This window comes from Pseudophryne corroboree, chromosome 6 (genome assembly GCF_028390025.1).
Source record: "Pseudophryne corroboree isolate aPseCor3 chromosome 6, aPseCor3.hap2, whole genome shotgun sequence".
In the NCBI taxonomy this organism is placed as follows: domain Eukaryota; kingdom Metazoa; phylum Chordata; class Amphibia; order Anura; family Myobatrachidae; genus Pseudophryne; species Pseudophryne corroboree.
In genome coordinates this window covers 721,902,725-721,923,484 of record NC_086449.1, presented here as the reverse complement: position 1 = coordinate 721,923,484, position 20,760 = coordinate 721,902,725, and the positions used below count along the sequence as shown (strand labels likewise).

Genomic DNA, 20,760 nt, shown 5'->3' with positions numbered 1-20,760 from the left:
GTCTGGGAAGCAGTGGGCCCCTTAGTCCTCAGGGGCCCCGGTGCAATGCACCTGTTGCACCAATGGTAGTTCCGCCTCTGGCCGTGAGTCCGGGGGCCCCCCATCAACCCTCGCCATGGTAATGGGGGTGTGCCACGAGTCCACGCCCCCATACGTCTGTGATGTGTGCACGCCCCCCGTGACGCACGTTCGCGTTCACGAATGCCAGGGCCGAATTAAGGCCCCAGTCCATCGCTGCACACAACTCTACCTCTCCTCTCCTGATCTGTCCCCCTCTGTCCTCTCTCACGTTTCCAGCTGCCTATCCGCTATCTCCTCCTGGATGTCTGAGCGCTCTCTGAAGCTCAACATGGACAAAACTGAACTTATTATCTTTCCCCCAGCCAGAACAACACCCCCTACCAATATCTCTATCACTGTTGACAACACCATCATCTCCCTTGTCCTCCAACTCCACTGCTTGGGCGTCACTCTTGACTCCTCCCTCTCCTTTGCACCCCACATCCAAGCTCTGGCGCAATCCTGTCTGTTCCAGCTACGCAACATTGCTCGCATCAGGAAATTTCTCTCCCAGAGTGCAACTAAACTTATCATCCACTCACTGGTCATCTCACGACTCGACTACTGCAATGGTTTCCTCACTGGCCTCACTCGCTCCCATCTTGCTCCCCTCCAATCTGTCCTCAACTCTGCAGCTAGGCTTATCTTCCTCTCCCGCTGCTCCACATCTACCACTCCCTTTCGACAAAATCTACACTGGCTCCCATTCCCCTACAGAATCCTCTTCAAACTCCTCACCCTCACATACAAGGCCATCTCTAATTCCACTGCTCCCTACATCTCCAACCTCCTCTCCCTTTATACTCCCTCCCGCCCCCTATGGTAGGCCAATGACTGTCACCTCTCCTCTGCCCTGGTCACTGCTTCCCATGCTCGAGTTCAAGATTTTGCCCGTGCTGCACCCCTTCAGTGGAACGCACTCCCCCGCTCCATCAGACTCTCCCAGACCTTGCAAAGCTTCAAACGGGCACTAAAAACCCACCTATTCATCAAAGCATACCCTCCCGATGCATAACCTAGTCCTGAGGCTGCTCCTCCATCCCCCTGCCTCATGCCTTGAACATCTCTGCTTTGCTTACATACTGCCATCAGCCTACCTCCCGCTTGCTTGCACCTCATGTCATCTTTCTGTCGCCCCTTCCCACTAGATTGTTAGCTCTTCAGAGCAGGGACCTCTTTCCTCTTGTTGTCAAAGCCCTTTTCTCAACACATTTCACTCACAACTCTCTCCTACTCAGCGACCATCTTTACCAGCTTTTTCTCCTGCTGGTAAAGGCTCATCTCTATCTATGGCCGCCAGCCCCAAGTAGTACGATGATTACTCCCTCACTACTTACATCTTAGCTGTATTTATTTTGATAATTGTGGTGTTTTGTTACCTGTACTCTATTTTTGTTATTTATTTACTGTAATGCTAAGTTTTGTCTCCCTGTACTGTCCTTTGTACGGCGCTGCAAAACACTTGTGGCGCCTGCTAAATAAAATGTAATAATATAATAATTCTCCCCATGTTTGCCTGGGTTTCCTCCCAAAAACATACTGGTATTGTCTTTCAACAAAATTAATCCTTGTGTTGTATACATGCGATAGGGAATTTAGATTGGTACCTGTCCATAGTTCAAGCCTGCTCTGGGTACACACTTGTTCGATCCTGGCTAATCGGGTAAAACACTCCCGATCAGCCTGGCTCTGTGTGTATCCAGCAGTGATGTTCTGTGAGGCGGTGGGGAGGGGGGGGGGGGGGGGGTTCGAAGGGTAGTGGCTTCATTATGGGGATAGGGAGGTCACATGTTCAGCACATAAGATGCGACCTCCCAGTCTTGACCGTTGCAGGAGCGTTGTTACCTGATATCGGTAGAATGGGACGATCGTTGTATAGGTTTGAGGCATCTCCTGGGCTGCCTTCTGACCTTTAGTACTGTACATTACCTGCACCTTCCATTTAAGCACCTCAAAAATCCATTCACCAGCTTTGACTTATCAGGTCGCATTGCACCTTCTTATTAGGGATGGGCATTCAGAGAACCAATATTGATGTTTTTTGATGAATGCAGGATTGCTACTTGCAAATGAATACAGCATGAATATGGTTGGGGGAAACTGAGCATTTCTAAGGACAAATTGCTAATTTGCACATATGCGCTGGAGAGCCTCTTTGTTGACAGAACACAACAAAACACATCACTAGCAGTAGCGTGCTAGCATGAAGATTATCAAGCCAACTGATAGCACTTCCTGCTTCAACTGACAAGGTCGGAACCTGGAAATTATATTTTCCAATATATCAATGACCATCTCTGCTTCTTATATACAGAGGCATATTTACAGCTCATGATATCTGCCAGTGATTGACATCTTTGTCAGTGACATGATCTCTTTCATTGATTGGTGTCATGGCTGGCAGAGAAGAGGGAATAAAATTGGAGCAATGTAGCTCTAGATCCCCTTTAAATGTAATGGAGGTATGAACAGCAGGGAGGAGTGAATGAGGGAGGTGGGGGTAAGAAATTGGAGAGAAGGACCCAGGGAGTCAAGAGTTGATGCATAGGGGCTGGTGATTGGCATCATGAGTGATCAGGGATGGAGAGGAGACCTGCCACGAATACTCTCATTCATTAAGGTAGTTATAGAGCTGGATTCAAATATCATGGACCCTAGTCAACATACTGGTGTGGGTGCACTCCATTTGTCAAAAGAATCCAAAACCTAAACACAGATTAGATTAATCTGGACCCTTTCATTCTCACTGAGCCTAAAGGATGAGCCTAGGTTGCCTAATGAATGATCCTGCTCTGGGTGGTTGTTGGAGATTCTCACCAATGCAGGGTTAACTAAATATCTTGTATAGCACTTGGAGGATCATTAGGACATGTGTGGCCCTCATTGCCAACTTGTACTCTAGGGACATCAGAGAGAGTATGATATGGGCAAAGATGCCTAACAGCCCCAGTTATAGCACACGTTAGACAAGAATGGCAGCACTTGCCTTACCGTCTCCAGAGTTTTATATTCTGTATGAATCACTTGCACAATAATGTTTATAGTCTTGTTTTGATGGTTCCCAAGGCATGAGGAGATGATGTGACTGCTGGGAGGTGTGGGATGATGCTCTTAACTGCCTAGGTACCTGGGTGGGCTTCTCTGCAATATACCAAAGTCAAAGAATATAGTTATTGAACATTACAGGGACACAACATAGAAACTATGCAAGATTTATGTTTATACTTTACAGGAAGTATTTTGGAGTATATATTTTGGACTATTTAGCAAATATCTAGGGATAATTGTACAACTATAGCTGTCTAACATTCTTATTGTTTAATATAAGGCATAATTGAACAAATATTGGGCGGTATGTAATGCCATCCGAGTTGGGCAGCCGTGCGGGATACCGGATCAACTTGGACTTTTTTTTAAAGGGGCAATCCCTTACAAGTAGTGGTGAGCGGGTTCGGTTCCTCGGAATTCGAACCCGCCCGAACTTCACCTTTTTTTTACACGGGTCCGAGCGACTCGGATCCTCCTGCCTTGCTCGGTTAACCCGAGCGCGCCCGAACGTCATCATCCCGCTGTCGGATTCTCGCGAGACTCGTATTCTATATAAGGAGCCGCGCGTCGCCGCCATTTTTCACACGTGCATTGAGATTGATAGGGAGAGGACGTGGCTGGCGTCCTCTCCGTTGTATTAGAAAAAAAAAAAACTGAGTGACTTAGTTTTAATTGTGGGGAGGATTGGGGACGGGGAGCAGCTGTTAGGGAGTACAGTGCAGGGTTTTGAGTTTAATCCGTTGTTTCTCTGCCTGAAAAAAAACGCTCCACCATATCTGTGCTCACTCAGTGTGCTGCACTGCTGCATGATATATCTGTGCTGAGTGCACTGCTCACACTGCCTAATTGTGGGGACTGGGGAGCAGTTATAGCAGGAGTACAGTGCACAGTTTTGCTGACAGTGACCACCAGTCCAGTATACGTTTGTCTGCCTGAAAAACACTGTGGTGTTTTTTTTTTCTTTCTTCATGCTAGTTTGTTTAGCAGTCTGCTGACAGTGTCCACCAGGTCCGTTATACAGTATATTATATATATAATTAAGCACTAAGCAGCAGTACGGTAGGCCACGGCTGTACCTACCTCTGTGTCGTCAGTGCACTCGTCGTCCATAAGTATAAGTAATACTATACTATCCATCCATCTACATTGTATACCTGTGGTGTTTTTTTTTTTTCTTTCTTCATAGTCATACTAGTTTGTTTAGCAGTCTGCTGACAGTGTCCACCAGGTCCGTTATACAGTATATCATATATATAAGCACTAAGCAGCAGTACGGTAGGCCACGGCTGTACCTACCTCTGTGTCGTCACTCGTCGTCCATAAGTATAAGTAATACTATACTATCCATCCATCTACATTGTATACCTGTGGTGTTTTTTTTTCTTTCTTCATACTAGTTTAGCAGTCTGCTGACACTGTCCACCAGGTCCGTTATACAGTATATCATATATATAAGCACTAAGCAGCAGTACGGTAGGCCACGGCTGTACCTACCTCTGTGTCGTCACTCGTCGTCCATAAGTATAAGTAATACTATACTATCCATCCATCTACATTGTATACCTGTGGTGTTTTTTTTTTCTTTCTTCATACTAGTTTAGCAGTCTGCTGACACTGTCCACCAGGTCCGTTATACAGTATAATATCATATATATAAGCACTAAGCAGCAGTACGGTAGGCCACGGCTGTACCTACCTCTGTGTCGTCACTAGTCATCCATAAGTATAAGTAATACTATACTATCCATCCATCTACATTGTATACCTGTGGTGTTTTTTTTTTTCTTTCTTCATACTAGTTTGTTTAGCAGTCTGCTGACAGTGTCCACCAGGTCCGTTATACAGTATATCATATATATAAGCACTAAGCAGCAGTACGGTAGGCCACGGCTGTACCTACCTCTGTGTCATCACTCGTCGTCCATAAGTATAAGTAATACTATACTATCCATCCATCTACATTGTATACCTGTGGTGGCTTTTAGTTGTGCGCAAAATATGGAGAACAAAAATGTGGAGGTTAAAAAAATAGGGAAAGATCAAGATCCACTTCCACCTCGTGCTGAAGCTGCTGCCACTAGTCATGGCCGAGACGATGAAATGCCATCAACGTCGTCTGCCAAGGCCGATGCCCAATGTCATAGTACAGAGCATGTAAAATCCAAAACACAAAAGATCAGTAAAAAAATGACCCAAAAATCAAAATTAAAAGCGTCTGAGGAGAAGCGTAAACTTGCCAATATGCCATTTACGACACGGAGTGGCAAGGAACGGGTGAGGCCCTGGCCTATGTTCATGGCTAGTGGTTCAGCTTCACATGAGGATGGAAGCACTCATCCTCTCGCTAGAAAAAAGAAAAGACTTGCGGCAAAAGCACAGCAAAGAACTGTGCGTTCTTCGAAATCCCAAATCCCAAAGGAGAGTCCAATTGTGTCGGTTGCGATGCCTGACCTTCCCAACACTGGACGGGAAGAGCTTGCACCTTCCACCATTTGCACGCCCCCTGCAAGTGTTGAAAGGAGCACCCGCAGTCCAGTTCCTGATAGTGAAATTGAAGATGTCAGTGTTGAAGTACACCAGGATGAGGATATGGGTGTTGCTTGGGCTGGGGAGGAAATTGACAAGGAGGATTCTGATGGTGAGGTGGTTTGTTTAAGTCAGGCACCCGGGGAGACACCTGTTGTCCGTGGGAGGAATATGGCCATTGACATGCCTGGTGAAAATACCAAAAAAATCAGCTCTTCAGTGTGGAAGTATTTCAACAGAAATGCGGACAACAGGTGTCAAGCCGTGTGTTGCCTTTGTCAAGCTGTAATAAGTAGGGGTAAGGACGTTAACCACCTCGGAACATCCTCCCTTATACGTCACCTGCAGCGCATTCATAATAAGTCAGTGACAAGTTCAAAAACTTTGGGCGACAGCGGAAGCAGTCCACTGACCAGTAAATCCCTTCCTCTTGTAACCAAGCTCGCGCAAACCACACCACCAACTCCCTCAGTGTCAATTTCCTCCTTACCCAGGAAAGCCAATAGTCCTGCAGGCCATGTCACTGGCAAGTCTGACGAGTCCTCTCCTGCCTGGGATTCCTCCGATGCATCCTTGAGTGTAATGCCTACTGCTGCTGGCGCTGCTGTTGTTGCTGCTGGGAGTCGATCGTCATCCCAGAGGGGAAGTCGGAAGACCACTTGTACTACTTCCAGTAAGCAATTGACTGTCCAACAGTCCTTTGCGAGGAAGATGAAATATCACAGCAGTCATCCTGCTGCAAAGCGGATAACTGAGGCCTTGACAACTATGTTGGTGTTAGACGTGCGTCCGGTATCCGCCGTTAGTTCACAGGGAACTAGACAATTTATTGAGGCAGTGTGCCCCCGTTACCAAATACCATCTAGGTTCCACTTCTCTAGGCAGGCGATACAGAGAATGTACACGGACGTCAGAAAAAGACTCACCAGTGTCCTAAAAAATGCAGTTGTACCCAATGTCCACTTAACCACGGACATGTGGACAAGTGGAGCAGGGCAGACTCAGGACTACATGACTGTGACAGCCCACTGGGTAGATGTATTGCCTCCCGCTGCAAGAACAGCAGCGGCGGCACCAGTAGCAGGATCTCGCAAACGCCAACTCGTTCCTAGGCAGGCTACGCTTTGTATCACCGCTTTCCAGAATACGCACACAGCTGAAAACCTCTTACGGCAACTGAGGAAGATCATCGCAGAATGGCTTACCCCAATTGGACTCTCCTGGGGATTTGTGACATCGGACAACGCCAGCAATATTGTGCGCGCATTACATCTGGGCAAATTCCAGCACGTCCCATGTTTTGCACATACCTTGAATTTGGTGGTGCAGAATTATTTAAAAAACGACAGGGGCGTGCAAGAGATGCTGTCGGTTGCCAGAAGAATTGCAGGCCACTTTCGGCGTGCAGGCACCGCGTACAGAAGACTGGAGCACCACCAAAAAAACCTGAACCTGCCCTGCCATCATCTGAAGCAAGAGGTGGTAACGAGGTGGAATTCAACCCTATATATGCTTCAGAGGATGGAGGAGCAGCAAAAGGCCATTCAAGCCTATACATCTGGCCACGATATAGGCAAAGGAGGTGGAATGCACCTGTCTCAAGCGCAGTGGAGAATGATTTCAACGTTGTGCAAGGTTCTGCTGCCCTTTGAACTTGCCACACGTGAAGTCAGTTCAGACACTGCCAGCCTGAGTCAGGTCATTCCCCTCATCAGGCTTTTGCAGAAGAAGCTGGAGGCATTGAAGGAGGAGCTAAAACAGAGCGATTCCGCTAGGCATGTGGGACTTGTGGATGGAGCCCTTCATTCGCTTAACCAGGATTCACGTGTGGTCAATCTGTTGAAATCAGAGCACTACATTTTGGCCACCGTGCTCGATCCTAGATTTAAAACCTACGTTGGATCTCTCTTTCCGGCAGACACAAGTCTGCAGGGGTTCAAAGAACTGCTGGTGAGAAAATTGTCAAGTCAAGCGGAACGCGACCTGTCAACATCTCCTACTTCACATTCTCCCGCAACTGGGGGTGCGAGGAAAAGGCTACGAATTCCGAGCCCACCCGCTGGTGGTGATGCAGGGCAGTCTGGAGCGACTGCTGATGCTGACATCTGGTCCGGACTGAAGGACCTGCCAACGATTACTGAAATGTTGTCTACTGTCACTGCATATGATTCTCTCACCATTGAAAGAATGGTGGAGGATTATATGAGTGACCGCATTCAAGTAGGCACGTCAGACAGTCCGTACGTATACTGGCAGGGAAAAGAGGCAATTTGTAGGCCCTTGCACAAACTGGCTTTATTCTACCTAAGTTGCCCTCCCTCCAGTGTGTACTCCGAAAGAGTGTTTAGTGCCGCCGCTCACCTTGTCAGCAATCGGCGTACGAGGTTACTTCCAGAAAATGTGGAGAAGATGATGTTCATTAAAATTAATTATAATCAATTACTCCATGGAGACATTCACCAGCAGCAATTGCCTCCAGAAAGTACACGGGGATCTGAGATGGTGGATTCCAGTGGGGACGAATTAATAATCTGTGAGGAGGGGGATGTACACAGTGAAAGGGGTGATGAATCGGACGATGATGATGAGGTGGACATCTTGCCTCTGTAGAGCCAGTTTGTGCAAGGAGAGATTGATTGCTTCTTTTTTGGTGGGGGCCCAAACCAACCAGTCATTTCAGTCACAGTCGTGTGGCAGACCCTGTCGCTGAAATGATGGGTTGGTTAAAGTGTGCATGTCCTGTTTATACAACATAAGGGTGGGTGGGAGGGCCCAAGGACAATTCCATCTTGCACCTCTTTTTTCTTTCATTTTTCTTTGCGTCATGTGCTGTTTGGGGAGTATTTTTTAGAAGGGCCATCCTGCCTGACACTGCAGTGCCACTCCTAGATGGGCCAGGTGTTTGTGTCGGCCACTTGGGTCGCTTATCTTACTCACACAGCTACCTCATTGCGCCTCTTTTTTTTCTTCTTTGCGTCATGTGCTGTTTGGGGAGTAGTTTTTGGAAGGGCCATCCTGCCTGACACTGCAGTGCCACTCCTAGATGGGCCAGGTGTTTGTGTCGGCCACTTGGGTCGCTTATCTTACTCACACAGCTACCTCATTGCGCCTCTTTTTTTTCTTCTTTGCGTCATGTGCTGTTTGGGGAGTAGTTTTTGGAAGGGCCATCCTGCCTGACACTGCAGTGCCACTCCTAGATGGGCCAGGTGTTTGTGTCGGCCACTTGGGTCGCTTATCTTACTCACACAGCTACCTCATTGCGCCTCTTTTTTTTCTTCTTTGCGTCATGTGCTGTTTGGGGAGTATTTTTTGGAAGGGCCATCCTGCCTGACACTGCAGTGCCACTCCTAGATGGGCCAGGTGTTTGTGTCGGCCACTAGGGTCGCTTAGCTTACTCACACAGCTACCTCATTGCGCCTCTTTTTTTCTTTGCGTCATGTGCTGTTTGGGGAGTATTTTTGGAAGGGCCATCCTGCCTGACACTGCAGTGCCACTCCTAGATGGGCCAGGTGTTTGTGTCGGCCACTTGTGTCGCTTAGCTTAGCCATCCAGCGACCTCGGTGCAAATTTTAGGACTAAAAATAATATTGTGAGGTGTGAGGTGTTTAGAATAGACTGAAAATGAGTGGAAATTATGGTTATTGAGGTTAATAATACTATGGGATCAAAATGACCCCCAAATTCTATGATTTAAGCTGTTTTTTAGGGTTTTTTGTAAAAAAACACCCGAATCCGACAAAAAAAATTCGGTGAGGTTTTGCCAAAACGCGTTCGAACCCAAAACACGGCCACGGAACCGAACCCGAAACCAAAACACAAAACCCGAAAAATTTCAGGTGCACATCCCTACTTACAAGGCAAAACTATGTGCCCAATTCAGGATGGATCGCTAATTGCGATCCAACTGCAAAAATTCTGATAACAATGCGTGCGCATGTGCAGCACCATCCTGCGCATGTGCCAGCATTTTCTGCGAGCGCCTGCAGAAAATGCAAATGCCTCTACCTATCAATCAGGCAGAGGCGTCCGCGCGCGGGGGATGACAACGCTCTGTTTCCTAGGCGGGGGGGGTGACGGGGCGTGATCGAGGTGGCTGCGTGATGTCACATGCAGCCGCGATCAGAAAGATGGTGGCGGGCCTCCTGTGGGTGCAGCCAAGTTGTGCTGGCAGGAGGCATCCCTAATTTCTACGATCAAGCAGAAATTGCGATGCGATCACAATTTCTACTTGATCGAGGGGGGGGGGGGGGAGTGGCGGTCAGCATGCTGGGCGGCCTTGCTCTGTGATGTGCGGCCCCCAGCATGCGATCACATGGATTGCAAATTCTGCTACTTAGCAGAATTTGCAATTCAACCTGAATCAGGCCCTATGCCTTGTAAGTGATTGCCCCTCTAAAAAAAGTTTGAGTTCATTCGGCATCCCGCACAGCCGCTGACCTTGGCGGCATTGCGTCCTGCCCATAGTGTAGTTACAGATTTCACTTGTCATCTACATTTGTCTTGACACTTTTGGTTGTGCTTTATTATCATTGAGTAGCGGATAGATTTAATCAGTGAATACAGCAGGGTGAGAACTGACAGCTTTTTGGTAACTTATAGGAGGACAGTGACCAAAATCCAAACGCTGCAATTAGTTGTCGTCTGAGCAGACAGTAGTGCCTGGGCAATCAAGTAAAAATGGGAGAGAGCTGAATAGCCCCAAAAACCATGTAAGAGTCTTTGATTTTTGTGATTGGTTAGTTTAGGCTATGTTGCTAGGCAGATCAAGGGTATTAGGCTGTTTATTATTGGTGTAGGCTTTGCCTATCAGTAGTAGGGGGTAGGAGGGTATTAGTAGCCTTTATAGGGAGGAGTTTGAGGGATTGAAGTCCTCTTGTTGGTTTGGAAGCCCACCCACCCTCCCAAGTTTTTTATTTTTGTTCTTGTTCTACAATTCTAATACTCATTCGATCTGAATTTCATTCAATTTAATTCGGCGGGAAGGCGCTACGGCCAGCGGTCATATGTAGCATAAGTGGTAGTTATGGGGCACTTACCCCTTTGATGGACGGCCGGTGTTGTCATGCCCCTGAGGGGGGACAATGGGCGTTCCCACTAGGAGGTCTGTACTGTGCCACTAATGGGTGGTGGGTGAGTCCTTCATGGTGCAGGTTATGCTTATATATAGTTAGGGCGTTTCAGTCACCGCCATTACAGTTGGGGGCGTTTCAGTCGCCTCCAAGTTGTATGATATATTTGACTGGAGCTGGCCATTGTAGCGTCTTCCTTGCCATCCATCCCTATGTTTAGGGTCATCCAATTAATAAATACAATGACCTTTTAAATCTATGCAGTTGGTGTCTCTGTTGTTATTTTTAGTTGATAAGCTAGCGTAAAGTATTGTGTATTGTTAAGGTTAGAGCAATCACAATAAGTGATAGACGCCTTACAAACAAGATGTACAAAGAAACAGACAGGATCTTTCTTGTGCTAAAATTAGCCACTAGCCGTTTAAACAGTTTTAAATATTCCACTCAGTGAACGATGCATCTCTGGGTATTTTACTGGATGCTACGGTGCCCCAAGCACCTGCAGACGTTGCTGCTGCAGCTTTAGATGAGCAGGTGTGTGAAGTTTGAAAACTGAATTAGTTATTTGCCACTTATTTTAAAAACACATGTATTGTTTTATTGGTTGGCAGTGTTATTTGTAGTTATTTCTGTTTGCAACATTCTGCTGTGGATGACATTTTTTTAATTGCAGAATTGTGACATCAATATGACCAATTTGTTTTAAACACGTAGATTAGAGGGAACAACCATCCAAGACAGATATAGCAACTGAAGAGGAATAAAATGCAGTTACTGGGTATATTTACTAAAGGTCGATCTAGATTGATGTTGATCAATTTTTAAATTGCTATTATTTTTCAGGGGCTAAAACACACTTTTACTAACTTTTAAAAATTGGTACAAGAAATTGTCTGTTAGTAAATGTGTGTTTTAGTCCCTGAAATATAGCATCGATTTAAACCGATTTAGATTGATTTAAAATCGACCTTTAGTAAATATACCCCGACAACTTTAAAAAAAAATTACTGAAAGAAGACATGTCAACAGAATGGGTGTCAGTGATGCTAGGACGCCTCTGTGCCTTTACAGGTGTAGAACCATTTTCTTTCTGCTTATGAGAGTGACTGTATGGTGCCGCAGGCAACCCTCCAAAGCAAATACAATCTTTTGTGAATGACAAGTTTTTATAGGGCCAAGTGGGGATCTCCTTATGTGTAATGATCTATTAACTGTCATTCAACGGTGTTAGTGCCAAAATCACACACAAAAAAACACAAGATCTTGTTACTGTATGTGTGTCAGGCATTTAAACTAGGAAGCATTTCCTAACTTATTCACAGAACAAAGGAACTGAGTTTAGGAACACCTGTTGCTATTAATTTCCATAGTACTTACCAAGGGGTGATGTATTTCCATTTTAGATCCCCAAGTTTCACAGTTTAGAATTTAATGTGTTTAATATGGCCCTTGAAACAAATCTCTTAACGATATCCCCATACTTGGGGCGATATTCATTAGTTTAGAGCGCCGCCGCCAGTAGCCAGTAGATGGTATCCAAAGGAGCTATTCAATTGGTGATCCGTTCGGGCGCAAGCAACTGCCGGCGCTGTATTTCAGCTCACCACCTCAAAACTAGACTTTCAGCTCACCACCCTCAAACTAGACTTTTTGTGTTGCACCCATTAGTTTGGTTGGGTTTAGCTGCTTTAAGCACACATTTACCTTCCTGGAGTGTGATTGCAATAGTATGATACTTTTTTTGTGCAAAGCCACAGTTTTATGATAAGATCTGATAATATAACTGTAAAGGGGGTACACACGGGAGATTTCTCCCGGAGATGTGTGCTGAGCGATCTATCACAGAACCGCTCAGCACACATCTCTCCTCCCACTCAGCACAGCGCGATGTGTGCTGAGCGAGGGGGGTCGACGGCTCATTTCACACAGCGGTGAAATGAGCGATGTACTAGATTTGCCAAATCTAGAGCCGGCAATAGCGACGCGTGGAGCTGCACATCGCTGTTTTCGGCCACCCCTACACACGGAGCGATATGTTCTTCATTTCTAAGAAAGCTACTCAGATTGCTTAGAAATTAAGTGAACATCGCTCCGTGTGTACCCCCCTTATAGGTGCATACACACAGTGAGATATTCTCTATGCCCGATTTTGACTATGCAATTTCCCTTGAACTTCCCCAGAGCCCAGAAGCCCTGATATTGTCTAGACACACGGTGTGATATTGGCTATGTGCGATTTTAACTATACTATGCTTTGTGCTAGATAGTCAAAATTGCCTTGCCTGCACAGTCTATTTTTTCTTGCGATACCAATCCCACGGAACCGCGCCTCGGCATCGCAAGCTGTGTGCACACGGTGAGATTTACACTAACTTTCCTTACGATTTTGACTATATATTTGCTGTATCAGAACGACAAATCACATTGCAGTGTGTACGCAGGAATGCGCGCTCCCACGGGTCGCATGCAACATCTTCTGGTTGGGTAAGCAGCATGGCAAATTGGAAGATATCGCATGTGACCAAGTGCAGTTTAATGAAGGACAGAACGAGATTTTGATCCATCATTCATTAAATCGGCCAGTGTATGCGAGGTGACGGCAAATTACTTCGACCATCGGCCCAATTGCCTGTCATCCCAGTGTGTACCCAGCCTTAAAATTGCTGTATGATACCAAAGCAAAGTAAAATCTGTTGGTTTTACAGGTTTGTTTTTGTAGAGATTGTTATTTTGTCAACAGAAAATAGTTTTCATTTTACAGATTGAGTTTCCCATATCCAAAATTCTAAAATACGGTATGTCCAAAAATACCTACATTTTTGAGCACGGCTGAGACAGTGACACTTTTGGTTTCTGATGGTTCAGTGTACACAAACCTACAAAATATTGTATAAAATGGAAATTATTTTCAGGCTATGTGTGTAAGGCATTGGTTCACAAAAATGGTCCTCAAGCCACCCCAACGGTTCAGGTTTCAAGGCTATCCATGATTGAACACAGGTGAATTAATTAGTACCTCAGTCATTTTAATTGAAGCATCTGTGCTCAGCCACGGATATCCTTAAAACTTGGACTGTTGGGGTGCCTTGAGGACCGCGTTTTGGGACCACTGGTATAAGGTCTACCCTATAGAAACCTATGGGCTTCTTTTCGTGGCGTGCTGTGTGAGGGATCTTATCTGATCCCTCCTAGCATGCCCCGCAGCCGTCGAGTCCTTCTGCGCATAAGCAGACAGACTTCCGGGTCATAAAGACGTGAAGGACAACCCTTATTGGAAGAGCTGTCGTTCGCAATACTAATCGCATATGCTAGTACATATGCGATTAGTATCGATGCGATGTGTGGCGGGACGTACACCGCAAGGTTAGTACATCCCGTCCTCTTTCTTTACTGCCTACAGAAGAAGGGATGCTGACCATTGCCATAACCTGAAGCTGACCATAGCTGAAGCTTTTGCAGGCTGGCCGGAGGATCTGGACGTCGGCATCCAGGAAGTTTGTGCCCGACGATGCAGACCTGGACCCATCACACCTTCAAAATGGGGGCAATGTGCCCCTGTTTTTAAATACGGTGTCATGTGCCTCCCCTTCTCTGCCCCCCAAACCTGTGCAGACCCCCAAACATCGTATTTTTGTGTGCAAACCATCGATGTGTGTACAAAATATTAGGTCCATAGTATAACAGCAAGTAGAAAACAGAACAGAAAAAAAGAAGCAAATCTGTATCTCACATTTCAGTTTGCAATGCATTTACTATATTAAATAGGAATAAACATATTTCTGCAATGTTATTGTGCATTCTCTGGAGCATTTTGTATTGAATATAGTATTTTTTTTATCCTGATCATGGGGGAGATGTTTCAAAGCTTGAGAGTGGAGAGAGATAACATACCAGCCAATCAGCTTCTTACTGCCATATTACAGGCTGTGTTTGAAAAATGACAATGAGGAGCTGATTGGCTGGTGCTTAATCTCTGTCCACTTTATTAATATCCAAGCTTTGAGGGCAAATTTGATTAATAAAAATGCAGCCCTAATTTACAACCTGTTGTATCTTTTCCACTAATTCTGCAGAATTGCCAGAAAGTCTTTAACTTTCCCCTCCATGCTGTCTACGCACTGCCGGCACATAAACACTGCCTGTTCCCAGACAAAGTTCACCTCCTATAAATGAAATGTAAACCACTTAATTTGTTAGATTTTTAGCACTTGTCTGTGTTTTCCTAGCAAATCCCCAGGCTCTTGCCCTTTCATGATGTCTAGTACGAGCGCTAACATGCCAGATCAGCTGCATGAGAGACAAAATGACATTTACATGCCTCTCATAAGCAATCACGCTGAAGGGGTCCTTAAACAGGCAGGGTACGGTAATATTTAATAAACGGCAGCAGGCAGCATCCACTGCATTTACATTTTGCTGCTGCGGCACAGTACGTTTGGGATAAAAGCTTTTATTTGTGAAGTGATCATTATTTTAACAAAGAGGAGCTACTTGATAATTTCCATTTTAACTCTCCAATATGCTATCAGCTCTTCAGGACTATTATGCTAAATTGTGGCTGTAATCATGTTATTGTCATAGATTGAAGAGTAGGGTGTTCTCCTCTGATGGTTTAACAAAAAAAGCACAATCACATTTATCTTTCTACTACTACAGAATTATTTACTACTCTGCAGTGTTCCGTGGTGTGCCCGAACAACACATAATTATCTTTTTTTTTTTTTTGGTTTGTTTTGTACAGCACTGAGGAAAAGGATGGCACTACATTTAGTCCATGAATGCAAAAGCACATTGTTGTCTAGATAATTAAATAGTAACGTCTTAGACTTACAAGTTATTTTGCTGTAAGAGTATTGGTAACAATTGTTCACTTATATGTAAAGACTTCATGAGGTAAAAAGAACGGAAAATTATTTAGATAACTAAGGGCCCGATTCAGGGGAAAAGGCAAACCCGATGGTTTGCATACTACTCCGATGGTGGGTGGATCGTGCATGTGCAGGACCTGTTCTGCTCACTCATGTGCAGAACGGTTCCTGTGTTGTCGTCTGCATTACCCCAGAGATGCAGCATGTCATATGAGCGGCAGTGGAAGCGGTATATAGCGTCATTCCCATTTTGTAGACTTGCCTTGACCAAGGTCTGTGGCTTCTGACGCAGATTTCCTTGCCCCTGCTAGAATTAAAACACGACCTCCTGCATAATCTGAGGGTCACAGGGTGATCCGATCCTGCATCCCTAGAAAGAGATGTGCCATGTATGTACGGAAGACTTCCTGTCAGTAACCCAGTTAAGGCAAACTGTGCTGTAGTGGCTGATAAAATAGAACAATTGCTTTCATTTTGTTGCTCAGTAAATGTAAAGATTGTGTCTTTACATGAGGATATTTACATAGATGTATAGTGCTACACAGGGGATTAAAGGGTAGAGGTATTTGATACGGGATCAGTATGGGATCCCGGCGTACGGTATGCCAGCTGTCACGGGCGTGGTGGCTCGCTTCGCTTGCCACAGGTTCTATTCTCCCTCTGTGGGTGTCCTCGACACCCACAGAGGCAGAATCAGCTACCTTGCCGGTATTCCGGTGCGGCATTGTACCCCTGTTAGGATTTTGGCGTCAGTATTGCGACCTGACAGGCGGTATTTTAAATGCATACCCCATGATACCACCTTTGATCTCCATGGAGAGTCACTGGTACTTCATCAGGCCATCTTTCGAAGGCACATGAAGGAACAGTGCTGGGGAGGAAGAAAATTCCTTGCTGTTCTACCTCTCCATAGGGATCAATAATCTCTGTATGAGTATACATCTCTCCCCTGTTCTCCTTTGAACAATAGAAGAGGGGAAGGAGTCTGACATAAACACAGGCCCTAATCCAGTCAGGCATTAACCAGAGGTTGGCGAGCGGGTGCTGATGTAAGGGACAATGTGATACGGGTATAGACTGGGTATAGTCAGTACCAGCAAATAACCCATTTATAAACTGGGCAAACATACCATTCTATGACTGACCTCGGCTCAGTGTTGAAACCTTAGATATGCGGGGTGATACTGGTACTGTATATCTAATAACATCTGATATATAAAATCTAAATATAACAGCTACAATCTGATAATAATTATACAAACGCTCTTGTTTTGACAAGTTTGGTGCAAATAGTTTTTGCTAAAACTCTTAACTTTATATTTATTTGTATATTTAAGTTCAAAGTTCGCAATATGTGGTCAACTGCCCAAAAAGTCTTTCAAAATCATCTTTGCCACATGAAATGTTATGTAACTATCTCTCAGTATTATAATGTGCTTTACTGTATGTACACATTATGGGCCATATATTGAATTACAAGTAAATCCAGCTATAAATTGCAATTACAGTAAAATCAAATTGTACTGCAGGAGAGGGCAGGTATATATGGTGTGGACAGAGGGGAGAGCACGGTGCGTCCCACCTCACCTTTATATGGCAGCATACTAATAAAGCTGTGTTTGCTCTCCATGTAAGCAAAACATATAAATTCATTAATTTGCACTAATTTCATGACAACGTGATTGATCGAGTGCAAATTGTCCCCCATTGTAGTACCTGGATTTGCTCCTAATTCTGACTGAGGCCCAAATTCTGTTACTCTGTGTTATCTTACAATGTGTCATAAGCCTCCTGCATAATAATAACTGAATACTACTTTCTCCCCATCCTCTGTCTTTTGAAAAGCAGCTACACCATGTATCAAAGCCATTAGTCCGAGTGAGGGATGGACCACGGGCGGTGCCACTGTCATCATCATAGGAGACAATTTCTTTGACGGCTTACAGGTCATATTTGGAACCATGCTGGTGTGGAGTGAGGTAGGTGTCTCCTAATTCCAACTAGGTAATGACTCTTGTGTCACATAGTCTGCGATAGAATGAATATTTGCTCAGTCCCTCAATATGGCTGCCTCCATTGTGCCTCATGTGTCAGTGATTCGCTGGCTGCATTCGTGTGGAATTATCTACAACCCACAAAATGGCTGCCTCCATTACGTGTAGCTAATATACTTTACAAGGTCATTGCCAGAAGTGACTATAATATGTATATTTGTTTTTATCAATGGTATATGGGATATATATATATATATATATATATAAACAAACAGATCTGAGGGCGCTAATCCATAGTAATGTTCATCATATTATTACACCTTAAGTAACATAGAAACAGCTGTAATAAAAATCTATTTGTATTTTTATTTTATAAATAATAATTATAGATATGGCATCTGTACAGTTTCACAGAGGTATAATTAAAAAAAATTCTGATTTACATTCAGTTTTCAAAGCTGTTCTTTATTAGCATATGTCCAACATACAGCGTAGATGGAAATAGAATGTCTGAAATACCCAACGCGTTTCGTCCCTTCCGGGACTTCCTCAGGGATACAGAATCAGATGCCCAGTAAATTAAAGGAATCCTGAAGAAACATTTACCCCACTGTATATATTGATTAAAATAGGTATAAACCCATGTTAATTGTAACAGGTAGCAGACTGACTATATTCCATTTTTAAAAGGAGTCCAGAGAATACTATCTCAGACTATGGTCTATATGATGACCGATCTTAAATGAACAAATATTTAACCCTGAATCTATAGGTGGATCAAACACGATTTCATGTGTTAACAGCAGTACAAGTAAACATACAAAATAGTCAGCCTTCCCTGAACTTTGAGATGATCACACTGACTATTTTGTATGTTTACCTGTACTGCTGTTAACACATGAAATCGTGTTTGATCCACCTATAGATTCAGGGTTAAACATTTGTTCATGTAAGATCGGTCATCATATAGACCATAGTCTGAGATAGTATTCTCTGGACGCCTTTTAAATATGGAATATTGTCAGTCTGCTACCTGTTACAATTAACATGGGTTTATACCTATTTTAATCAATATATACAGTGGTGTAAATGTTTCTTCAGGATTCCTTTAATTTACTGGGCATCTGATTCTGTACCTCTGAGGAAGTCCCGGAAGGGACGAAACGCGTTGGGTATTTCAAACATTCTATTTCCATCTATGCTGTATGTTGGACATATGCTGATAAAGAACAGCTTTGAATACTGAATGGAAATCGGAAACATTTTTTTAATTATACCTCTGTGAAACTGTACAGATGCCATATGTATATTTTTTATGTATAAAATAAAAATACAAATATATTTTTATTACAGCTGTTTCTATGTTAATTAAGGTGTAATAAAATGATGAACACTACTATGGACTAGCGCCCTCAGATCTGTTTGTTAATTTTTATTCTTTGGAACCTCAACTAACAGGAGGTTCTTCTTGAGGTGCTGCTTTTATTTCTCATACAAAGCGCTGTAGGGTACCCTTTTAAATATATATATATATATATATATATATATATATATATGATATATATAAATTCCATCAACTCTATGGTGATTCCTTCCAGTGTCAGGCCTAAGATTAACGTCCTACGAGGAGGCCCAGCTATAGGGGCACACTTTTTTATCCACAACTAGTATCTTAAATTCATCACATACACTTTGTGGTAAAATGAAGACATGCTTTACACATTTTCTTATTTCAATCAGGTGTTAGGCGCCTAATCCACACTCTGTAACCTGATCCACCAATTCCTCAAATTCAGGCATCTTGGCCTAATACATATATGTTCTTCCCTGTAGAACTTGTGCAGATGTAGGTACATGATATTGTAAAATAGCATTGGCACTGCGGGTTTGCGCTTTTGTGGTTAGAAATTTACCTCAAGTGTGTCCAGAAGTTTTATTTGTAACGTAATGTGTCCACATTTTAGTGAGGCTGGGGTAAATCCCTTCCTGAGAAATTGGGGGTCCTCATTTTGTATTCATAGTCAGTGTGAATTTTTTAGTCAGAATTCCACTCCGAAAATTCACCTGACAGGACAATGGCTAGCTGTCTGCGAGGCATGTGAAGACAGCGAGAGAGCAGTTCTGATATAACCGAGAGGCAAAGTGCAAAAATCTTATATTAGAGAGAGCTTTAGAGCATAAAAAGCCTCCTAACAAGGAAACTCCTTGCAATTCCAGGGATTTGAGAACAGTGCCTACCGCCATTGTTATCCGAAACATTACACGCGTTGGGGTCGCGGCTCTGCTACATTTATTATAAAAAAAGACGCAGCTAATGAGATTCAGAGCACTGAAATCCCGACGTTTTAGGGCTAGAAGAGCTGAAGATGTGGGCTAATTGATACATTTGGGTTTTCGCGGCTTCTGACGACCCCCCACCTATCCTGTTTCACATGTGGTTGCAATATCAGTTTGTTCTTTTCTGTGAAACTTGAGATTCATCTCTACGCTATTCTCACAGTTTGTCCCTCATGCTGTTAAAGTCCACTTTTTATTTCACTTTTAGCTGACAGTTTTAACTTTTCTCCTAGAGGGAAACAATAGCTCTGTTTTGTTTCACCTTGAAAGAACCTTAGAGGGGATATGCTAGCTAACAAGGGGCTGCTATATGTTATTAACACGTTACATCATATGGAAGACCAATTATGATTAATATTATCTTTATATTTATAATAGTGACAGTGTGTCCCTCGGAGAGTGATAAACAAAGGGAGGCCCAGTGCTGCAAGGCACCAAGAAACCGTGACACTCAATTGATGCAACTGCATCGCAACTTTTTACCAATAATCAGATCAGATCACTGACTACTGCTTATTGGTGGCTTAGCAGTCCTAACACATTTGGGAGCTGCCATGGAGCAGCATGGATAGCGTAATGCTTAGCTTTACTGTCTTATAGCCCTTGAGGTCCTGGGTTTAATTCCTAACGTGGCTCTGTGTGGAGCTCGAGTCGTTCTTTGGGACACACACGATGGGCGGGGGGAAGTGGGGCAGGTAAATATAGAGCCAGAAGGCTGCACTGCGCACGGCCATCTTGGCTCTCTGTGTGGCCAGACCAGCCCAACAGACCATTGGCCTTTCTGGCATTTCCCAGAAGTGACAGATGGCCATTACTGCCCTGGTTGGAAGTATTGTTAAAGCTACATGTTTGTGGGCA

The 20,760-nt window shown here is 44.2% G+C and overlaps 1 protein-coding gene across 3 annotated transcripts in view; it reads left to right on the top strand.

Annotated features, from left to right (window-relative positions):
• Positions 1–20,760, top strand: part of EBF1 (EBF transcription factor 1) — a 449,014-nt gene that overhangs the window by 363,275 nt on the left and 64,979 nt on the right. For 2 of the 3 annotated variants that reach the window (XM_063928404.1, XM_063928402.1), the window contains exon 9: positions 17,417–17,550. In XM_063928404.1, coding sequence (XP_063784474.1) covers positions 17,417–17,550 — 134 coding nt within the window. The remainder of the gene's footprint in view (positions 1–17,416; positions 17,551–20,760) is intronic. The other variant, XM_063928403.1, reaches the window with a different exon arrangement.